The sequence below is a fragment of the Lygodium microphyllum genome, chromosome 27 (assembly GCF_053477565.2).
Source record: "Lygodium microphyllum isolate KBCC chromosome 27, Lygodium_microphyllum_v1.1.10, whole genome shotgun sequence".
NCBI lineage: Eukaryota > Viridiplantae > Streptophyta > Polypodiopsida > Schizaeales > Lygodiaceae > Lygodium > Lygodium microphyllum.
In genome coordinates this window covers 34965340-34976039 of record NC_141161.1, presented here as the reverse complement: position 1 = coordinate 34976039, position 10700 = coordinate 34965340, and the positions used below count along the sequence as shown (strand labels likewise).

The 10700-nt window shown below is 41.2% G+C and overlaps 1 protein-coding gene across 1 annotated transcript; it reads right to left on the bottom strand.

The window, feature by feature from the left end:
• Positions 1-4054: 4054 nt before the first annotated feature.
• On the bottom strand, positions 4055-9102 carry LOC148012207 (aspartate aminotransferase, cytoplasmic-like). Its single transcript, XM_087668895.1, has 12 exons — positions 8891-9102; positions 7980-8051; positions 7837-7898; positions 7551-7634; positions 6280-6379; positions 6019-6139; positions 5757-5920; positions 5536-5673; positions 5338-5459; positions 5147-5241; positions 4911-5031; positions 4055-4799 (listed from the first exon to the last, which is right to left on the bottom strand). The coding sequence occupies exons 1-12, from the start codon at positions 9062-9064 to the stop codon at positions 4715-4717; spliced, it is 1338 nt and encodes a 445-aa protein (XP_087525021.1). The 5' UTR covers positions 9065-9102; the 3' UTR covers positions 4055-4714.
• Positions 9103-10700: the final 1598 nt, after the last annotated feature.

Sequence of the window (10700 nt, the reverse complement as noted above, 5' to 3'; positions counted from 1 at the left end):
TTTTTAAGGATTTAAAGCTACTTAAAAATTTAGTGGTGGTGCCCTTTCAGCATTACTGTTTGAAGCATGTTTCCTACCCTCAAATGCTATGATGAAGCCTTTCATCAATGCATAACATTTTCCACCAATTATGTTATGCTAGTCACTTTTTATCTTTGTAAAGTCATGGATTTCTTTGGGTCAACAACAACAATAGATCTCTATTTTCATAGTCATTGCGACCCTAATTAAAAGAACTAATTTACAATGAAGTGAACCAATGGCCATTTTTCCGGTCGAATGCACTCTACTTTACCTAGTGTACTCCGAAAACAAAGTAAGGGAAAGCCCTTAAAAGTTTTGCCCATGATAACTGCTCTTGGTCTTGAAATTGAATCCATTGTCATGATTCTATTTTTTTCCGTGTTTAGGCTCAGTGTCCAAAATTGATTTGTATACTCTACAAATTAACACAATGAATTGCATCCAATTTGTGCCAAGCTTTTGTCACATGCACTTCAAAAGCGTTTGTGAGCCATTGGTAAGATCGCTCCAAAAACTTGCCCTAAAAGGGTGCGCACACGAGGTTACTTTTACTTAACGAGTGAAGAGTAAGATGACGTGGCTGGAAATTAGTTCGATTTTGCGAACGGACGACAATTTAGTCATTTAGCTCGAGTTCCATAGCCTTCCTGCCACATGGTGACATGTAAGTGGAAAGTGAAAATTTCCTTTTCCCGCTCCTCGACTTCTTCCCGCCTGCAGCCATGAATTCTATGCACCATAAATTCTTCTAACAACTCCTCCTATTGTCGCGTACTCCCAGTCCTCACGCGATTCTTGCCTGCGTACTCTCTGCAATGATTTCTGCATCTATGTGCAGGTGAATCGGTGATCTCTCTCTCTCTCTCTCTCTCTCTCTCTCTCTCTCTCTCTCTCTCTCTCTCCACATCCTTTTTTGGCTCGTCATCAAAAATCATAGCTGTAGAAGCACTGCAAAATTTGGCTGCTTGTATCGAGTTATAGTTGTCCAGAATCGTTGCGAGATTGGGCTACCTATCTAGAATCGTCGTGTCTGGAATCGTCATGTCTAGAATCAACGTTGTCCTGAATCGTTGTGTTGTACAGATTCATTGTGTTGCTGCAAATCCGTTGCCCTGAATCGCTGTAGCACAACGATTGCCCCGAATCAGTCAGAGGGGGTTATCTATGAGAAGTCGCTACTCCCTATATTTGGAGTGGTTAGAAGACTCGCTCAACTTCTCTGTATGGAGTTGGCACTGCCTGCTTTTATCTGTATGGCTGCTACCATCGCAGGGCTAAGAAGGGGCTGCGCCTTTTGCTCGCAGCAGAAGGATATTGGCAAGAGAAGGCGCAGGGCTAAGAAGGGGCTGCGCAGGCTGGAGGCCGCGGGAGTTAGAGAAAGGACGCAAAGGTAAATAAGGGGAAAACAATAAAAAAACTCCAACCGTCATTAACTTTTTGCCTCATGGCGCGATGTCAGATTTCCGTTGGGTTAAATCCAATGTGGCAGCGCTGGACCTCCACTCACACGTACATCATGCGCGCTGGCTATAACCCTTTGGTGGATAGAAACGATGTTTCGATACTTAATGGTGATGAGGAAATATAATGAGGTCTACGTGGATACCTAGAGGCTAGAATGAGTGTGTGCTTGGAAGTTGAGAAGGATGCACGTAAGAGATTGATGTGAAAAAGGATATAAATGAAGGATATGAGAGCTTTATGGAGAAGAGAGCCCGAGAAAGAGGTGGTGCAGTGCTGCTGATTAAGAACTCAAGACTGCAGTTGGTGGGGAGGACAACGTGCCTAACGTTTCCAAAGCAAGAGCAACGTGGTGCGAATGGCTGGCGAGCACTATGAAGAATGACTTGTCCATCCTTTGTGTGGATTGGAACATGGCAGAGTATGCATGTAATACATAGCATCTCAGTTCTTGCATGATTGAAGAAGAAAGAAAGGCTTGTAACAAGATGTTACTCAAGCACCGCATTACCGATGTGGGATTGATGGCACGTGGAAGGATGTTTGATGCATATATGGCATAATCACCATCTTGGTCAGGCTGCCTGCTTAGACAAAACCCATACCCTACCCTCGTACTTGCAGGATGAAATCACGTCGGACCATGAACCTGTGCGATTTTCTCCCTCAGGGTTATCCTGATTAGCAAGACCTTCAAAGGCCCACCTTCGTTATCTGACTTTGGTTGTAACATACCGGTGTAACATTGGTTGTTAACTCAAGGCAAATATGGTCTTTCTGCTGCGGGATCAGATTGGTTCCAGAAATTCCAGGGAAAAGAAAGGGACTTGCCAGACTTCAGCTCTCAGGTGCTAAATCAATCACCAAGGCAATCCATCAGGTGAAACTTAGGAAGAGAGCAGACTTCAGGTGACCGATATTGATTTGGATTGAAAGGACTTGGAAAGTGACTCCCTCCTGAACGCTGAACTTCTGCTGTGGAGAGTGGTGACATATAAATTGCCCACATTTGTCAATGTCATTATACAACTTTATATGAAATGCTTTAAACACTAACTGGTAAAACTTTGCTTGTGTCTTCTTTATCCCTAAAATGAAAAAATACATCTACATGCAGAAAATTAGGCAACCCCTAGGTTACAGGCGGCCAGTAAGGAAGAAGCCCCCAATGATCTTTTTAAAAACTACCAGAAAGGTACAGTACCACAGCATCCGTGGTTCTCGCAATGGCTGAGGAGTAAAAGAGTGTTTCTATCGTCTGGCAGGAGTTCAAAACCTGCTCGTACCTATTGGTCCTTGCATGACATTTTTAAAGACTCCAACGTGTAACATTTTAACTGACCTTTTTTTGCAACACACTCATCAATACATGTTCAACTGGGCTTTTTTTGCAACACACTCATCAAGACATGTTCAACAGGGCTTTTTTCGCAACACACTTATTTAATAAATGTATCATTTCAACTAGCTTCTTTCTGCAACAGACAATCAATCTTTGCTATACGCATGGGCCAATAACACACGTGGTTGTCCTAATAGCTTATAAACAGGAGTAACAAAGCCTTTTCATTGGGCGCTGAGAGTTCAGAACTGTCTTGCATACTGGTGTACGTGCAAATATTTCAATGGCCTCTTTTTGCAACACACTATCAAATGCATGCATCATTTCAATAGGCTTTATAAGCAAAGCACACAACTCACAACCCATTGTGCCGTGGAGCACCAAAATCGTAGTTTTTTTCTATTACCTTATGGCAAATGCCGAGTATGGAAGTATGAAATGAGTTTGCTTTACTTCCATGCATTGGAGTATGGAAATACGAGATAAGTTTGGTTCACTACCCCTCAGTGAACCATACGTGATCCTCCATTTCCCATACTTTCAAAAAAATTTGGCATATAGAGTACATGCTAGAGCCTAAAGTTAAAATTCTACAGTCACCACGAAAAGATTAATCATTTAGATTGTACATAATTACAGAAGTTAATACTTAAAACGCCATATAATCATAGACTTGTCACTTGATGATTTCATTAAACACTTGTGGCCAAATGCATCAATGATAAAGGATTTAACTTTAAAGACTCATAAGGGTGAAAGATAAAGAGTACAATTGACAAGTGTAGGAAAAACTTCCAAGCGTGATAGCTATTATTAGCTTGTTAGCCCAATAACTGTAGGCTGATCTAGGTGTGTGGATAGACATGGCTGAAGGTATGACTCCTTTTTGCAGTCCACGGTCTCCAAGTAGTGTGTGGTTTGTTTTTTAATTCAACAGAATAAACATCGGCTAACAATAACTGTAGGCTGATCTAGGTGTGTGGATAGACATAGCTGAAGGTATGACTCCTTTTGGCAGTCCACGGTCTCCAAGTAGTGTGTGGTTTGTTTTTTAATTCAACAGAATAAACATCACAAAAATTTGCATGTGACATAAAAAAGAAATCATCACTTTTCCCCTCTTTGCCAGGGCCATGTTCTTTTTGTAATACTATTGCAAAAATTTTGGTACTTCAACCATATGCATTTGGAAAAAACTGTGACCAAAATTGACCAATATCTTTTTAGTGACAAGATTTGGAGAAGGCGCCACACAATCACAAGATAATTTGGAAGATTTAAGAGTCACAAAATTTTTGGAAGATCAGAAGAGGCAAAGTTAGGTGCCATAGTACTGGCACCTTTTTCCTATATATCATATACCAAAGCCTATACCTTCCCTTTGCAGGGCAAAAGTAGCCAGCCCTACAGCTTTCTGAAAGCAGGTCGAGAAACAGAGTAGCCAACACTAGGGCTTTCTGAAAGCGGGTCAGGCAATAGAAGTACGCCTTAACAAGGCAGAAACATTCAGCAGCTTAATGCAACCTTGAAGCACCCAAAAAAAATGCTACTACCACTGCTACAATGAAGACCACTGGAATATACACAATCACAATTGCCCATTCACTGCTCAGGCAATTAAGAGCTCTGTCATTACAATTGCCCCTTGAGCAAAAACTTCCTTTGAAGCTTTTCAAAACATGTGGAGATGCCAAAATAATACTTTTCACCATTTCCCGGAAAAAAAAATATCAATGCAAATTCTCGATAAAATACACTCCCTTGTTGTGAAAAATACCAAAATTGAAAATCTTTGATGAATGGCAATGTAGCTGGAGAGTCCAAACTTGTACATCCTCTAAGAGCAGTATTATTGGATAGTAAATTGTAACATTCCCCTTCATGAACTTATCCTTGTAACAGAACAGCCGCATGGATAGCATCGGCCAGATGTGGCACTGTTTTAGAGCTCAAACCCGCCATGCTGATTCGCCTGCCAGCAAAGGAGCACAGTGCATTAGGCATATAAATTTAGGAGTGTACAAAATTTCACCACCCGCTGATTAGATAATGATAGGCAATGAAAATGGGTAGAAGAGGGTACCCATCAGATGTCATGTAAACGTGAAATTCCTTTGTCATAAAGGCAACTTGTTGTTTATTCAAACCAGTGAATGTGAACATGCCAATCTGCTTAACAATATGACTCCAATCACCAGGCGTACCTGCACAAGAGATTCTTAGAGAAGTACATGGAGAGCATTCACATCTTGTATCACATCAAGAGACAATGGAGCTACTGCTAAGTTACAAATGATAAAAGGACACTCCCAAGTATACCACGAGCTTTCAAAGCCTCATATAAGAGATGTCTCATATGGATAATCCTGTCTGCCATGCTCTTGAGCTCCACAGTCCACTCAGAGAAGAGATCCCTGAAGGTGAAAGGAAGGATAGAACACTCATTAACTGCTTGCACTATTGAAGAGAGTTTGTTAAATGCAATTCTGAGAAGTCTATGAAGTTGCTACCTGTCACCCAAAACTGTTGCCACAATAGAGGCTCCATGGATTGGTGGATTTGAATACATAGGTCTAATCACAAGTTTTAACTGACTGTCAACACGGGTAGCCACAGATGCACTCCGGCACACCTGCCAAGAGAATCCATATCAAACAAATGGCACTGACTCAAGAAAACCATGTAACTAAGCTGATCAAAGTCCTTACAATGCTTAGAGCTCCCACACGTTCACCGTAAAGTCCCATGTTTTTGGCATAGCTCTGAGCCACCAAACACTCACCCCCATCCGCCACAAATAAACGAACTGCATATGCATCTGCATCAAGGCTCCCACTGGCAAAACCCTGTGAGTAATAGCAATGGAGGACTGAGCCATGCTTTCAGAGGCTTTTGGGCAAATCATAAGAATAATTGCTGCCAAGTTTACCTGATATGCACTGTCAAAGAAAGGCAGCATGTTCTTGCTCCGAATCACTTGGCGGATACCTTCCCATTGTTCTCTGGTAGGGTCAACTCCAGTGGGATTGTGAGCACAGGCATGCAATAAAACTACCACGCCATTAGGGGCTGATTTCAGGTCCTGGAGCATTCCTGCGATACCACTTCTTGCCATTATTATGCAAAAACTGCTCTTCAAGACATTTGCATAGAGTTTGACAACAAACACAGCACAGATGGGACTCACTTGCCTTCATAATCAAGTCCCCTTGTTCTAGGATCATAGTATCGATAGTTTTTCACTGCTAGTCCACCAAGGCTGAAGACTTTTGTATGATTCCCCCATGTGGGGGTTGGGATAAAAATGGTCCGCTGTGAGACAAAAGCACCTCTCTCAAAACACTTTAAAAACCAGATCAAGAAATATAATACAGCCTCTGCAACTCATTAGTATATTTAAGGCCCAGAATCTGGCTACATGACAACATTGGTGGTTGGAATGCACCACTTGCCTCTGCATAGTGCCTGGCAAGAAATTCAGCTCCAACTCGAAGGGATCCAGTCCCTGACAAGCACTGAGCAGTGCAGACTCTTGTTTCCTGGATAGCAGGGCTGGCAAGTACAAGACCAGCAATAATTGAGTAATAAAGTGGGAACCGTCATTTGCTTCACTCAGGTTCTCAAGTACCGGACAAGATTGCTCCATCTTAAGATTAACAAAACATATGTACACCTCAGGCCTTTTTTAACTTGTTAATACTGTATGAGAACTGTAAACTGAAAGTTCCAAGTACCAGATGAGATTATTCATCTTTAGCATTGATGGGATGTAAGAAACCACCTTAGGACCCTAAGATCAAATGAGACTATATATTTTCAACCTTTTAAGCATTATGTGCATAGACATCAGCATTACAGAACTGTAAAACTTGGTCAGACACAAGCACTATTGAACTGTAAAACTTGGGCACAATTCAGCTCACTTTATAAGACTAAAGTAAAACCAACTTACCTCTAAAATGAAAAACTATATAAGCATTAACGACAATAGTCCATGCAACACAATGTGTGCAAAAATGGGTCCTCACACACCTGAACTCTGAAAACATAATATGCATGCAAGCCTTGGCGACATGTCAACTGCTCCCTTTCTAGTAATAAATAACAATACTCTATGCAACATACTGTGTGCAAAAATGGGTGCTTTGCACAACTGAACCCTGAAACCATCAGATGCATGCAAGCCTTGGTGGCATGTGCAGCAATAGTTCCCCCATGTAGCTCCTTTGTAGTACGACCAATTGAACTTTGGAACAAATGCATACCTACAACCACAGGTGACTTTGTGGGCAGAAACGGTTTGCCTATATAGTTCATCAAGCAGCCCATTTTATAAAACTACAAACCAACGGAACCCTGAAAGAATATTGACTTAGGCCCTATGTGGCTCACTTCCTTAAATCTGTAGTAAAACCAATTCAACTCTGAAATAGCAAGTCCATACAAACATGGGTGATATTGCATGTAAAAATGGATGATATTGCATGCAAAAACTATTGCTCGCTTCCACAACTTGTAATAAGCCTAACCAGACTTGCAACCACGAGACACATACATATGTTTACCCAACAATATCACATCATTTATCTATCCAATTTACACAAGCATCTGAGTGATAAATACCTACGGCTATCTTTCCCAAGCTAAACCTTGCTTTGAACTAATTTAACCTGGGGATAAACTTAAAAGCACTGCATACAGTATGGTTAATGGATACAAATACCTGTCACTGCCAAGAATTAGCCTTGCACTGAACTGATTAAATTTGGCTATGCCAGTGATAGGAAGGTACTCTTTGTTCCGTGACCTGTTGTACATCATCAAGTGTACCAAAAACATAAGGTTGCATACAACACTATTTGGTGCATGATTTGTGGCATTACTGCCTTCAAAATGTACACCATAAAAGGGGATCACATACAATACAGAATATATACAGAGACTAGATAAACAAAGTTTATGTCTAACATAAGAAAGTCCAAACAAGGTCTGATGAATATAGTACTTACGAATCATTAAGCAGGCGACGTTCTGCTTCTCGAACAACCCTGAGGACATACGGCTTTCCCTCCTGATTGTCAAATGAAAATGTTTGAAAAACCGGAATCACTGGGAGCAAAACCTTGACAAGAAATCAGGATCCAGTAGTTACCTCAGTTCGATAGGCACCTACACCCAAGTTGAGCTTTACAGGGCTAGGATCCTTATTGTAAGCAATTGTAACCTGCAGCAGTGAAATTAACATTTCAGTTGCAGTTCAGTTAATCCTCTTTTGACCGGTTTGGAAACTGAATGAAAGTCAAGTCATTGAATATAACAATCCTATCACTATGGCATGTAGAAGCCATTGCTATGCGCTTGTGAGCAATCAATCATTGTTAATCGCATCATTTCTGTGTGTATGTGTAAATTCACAGTCTATAGTGCAACTTGCCACAATTTCGTCCTCTCAGGACTAACCAAATCACACTCAGGATTAACAATATCAAATATAAATTCAATTTATCCAGCCATCCGGACGGAATGCCTTTTTTAAGGTAAAATTTCCCTTCTTGCGGGCTGCTATCCAGAGGAATTTTGATGTTGCTGCACCATTCACTCTGAAATCTCCAACCGTTAAGTTGCATTCTCAATGGTGCACTCTGTAGAAGGATTGCCTCTCTGAAGTTAAAAAGTAATCTGCCATTGGTTGCCGTGCACATTACAGAATGTAGCCTGATCATTAAAGTGCCGTCGCACATTGTGGAACGTTTACCCCCTACAGAAAGCAACTGTGTTTCGTCGTCCTTGATTCAGAAGCTGAACATTTGCAAGTCGTGGCGCGCACACACGCACTCTCTCTCTCTCTCTCTCTCTCTCTCTCTCTCTCTCTCTCTCTCTCTCTCTCTCTCTCTCTCTCTCTCTCTCTCTCTCTCTCTCTCTCTCTCTCTCTCTCTCTCTCTCTCTCGCGTTTATGGCGCTTTACGCCAGACGGAAAAAGATTTCTCTCCACAAGCGACCATACGTCCACACTTGACTAATGCCAATGCAGAAATTTAGAAGGCAAGCGTAAAGGAGACATACGCCGAGGATAGGATCATCAGGAGCCTGTTGGAGATGCTCGAAAGCAGAAGCGCTGCTGGATGTGGCAACGAATTCCATCATCGACTGAGCTGCAGCGGGGCCAGCAGGAAGAAGGTGCAGGGCAAGGGACTGCAGGCGGCGAGAGGCAACAGCAGCGGAGTGATGAGAATCCATGGCAGCGAGAGAGGCAACGGCAGCGGCGGAGCTGGTCCTTCAAAGCGGCGGCTCGATCGTCCGGTTCCTGGGCCTTGCGATTGATAATGATAAATGACGACAATGATGGTATAAGACGCAAGTGTGTGTCTATATATATGGCTCCATGTCAGTTCGCCTGCTTTTGTTTGTTGCGTGGGGAAGATGATAAAATATAGGCAGAGGAGGTCAGCGATGACTGAATTCTCGTTGTATTTTGTATGGGATGGTTTTTTCAGGGACGGAATGTCGCAGCATTTATAGGAAGGAAACTCTTCCTCTCTCTCTCTCTCTTCCCACCATAAAACAAGGTTTAATATTAAATAAATCGCAACAATTTCCCCCCCAAAAAAAAAGCCTTCAGAAATTTGAGAAATATGCGCTAAAACCTTCAAATTTAGAGAAATTTTGGTTTGAAACGGCAAAGCTATGTGATTTCATTCAAAACAATCCCTCCAAAATTTCTGAGTTATATGGTTTAAAACCAAATAAACATTTTCGAGGAGTTTCATACCAAGAAGAAAAACTCGGCCTTCCGTACTAAATGTTATACAAAATTTTCATTCACTTGACAAACGAATCCATGGCTTTTGCAAACTTTTGCTCTATGGGTTATCGATTGCAAATGGATACTTTGCTACAAGATTCATGGCAAACTAGGAAACTCGGCCATGTGTAAAGCCCTTCTAGGGTGAACACTACTCTCTCTCTATGTGTGCACACAATTACAAAGTTTATTGGAAAAAAGAAAATGGAACACTAGTAAGGAGTTGTTCTCATGAGGCCAACAATTAGAAATTGATTCTGTGTCAAAATTTTGCATTGGAAAACCATCCAGGCCTTGTGAGGTACCAAATTATGAAATTAGATTAAGTTATGCCATCTCACTAAATCTCAAATTAGGTTAAGCAAGGCATCAAACATTCTCAACCTTCTAAAACTCAAGGCAACTCACCTTGCATTTTTAAAAGGTACTTACTCCCTTCTATATAGTGGATCTCAAAACCAGTTTCATATTAATTTTTGAAAACTAGTTCATTTGGCACCAACTAGTTCTCAATTTCTTGTTTTCTAACTAATCATTCCCGAATGTGAGCCTCAAAAGAATAGCTCTTTAGTGTTACTTCCTATACATAGAATGTGTTTAGAATAGAGGGGCAAATTTTGGTGTGAGGAATAAAAAGAGTACCTCTTGTAGCTCCAAGCGAGTGTACCACCATGAAACCCTCCCATGAGATGAAGCTCTATCTAACTCCTAAAACACACTTTTGCATGAAAGAGACTTGAACAAGGTACACAAAGCTTCTTCAAGCATATATCAAAGCTTGAAAGCTACAGCTACAAATAGGGCACAAGAATGCATAACAAGAGAGCAAGCTCAATAGATGGAGATTATGAATTCGATCCAATAATGATGCTCTATAATGCAATATACTTATCTCTATAAAGGTGTTGGAGCTCCCAACTTTAAGACATAGTTGCTTCATGAACTCATGTGCTTTGGTTCCATCCAAAAGGTCCTAGGTTTTGATGTTTTCATGGCTACAATTACATTATGGCTACTTTGAGTGCAAAATGAGTTATGTTCTTTCAAGCATATTCATCCATCCATATGCAC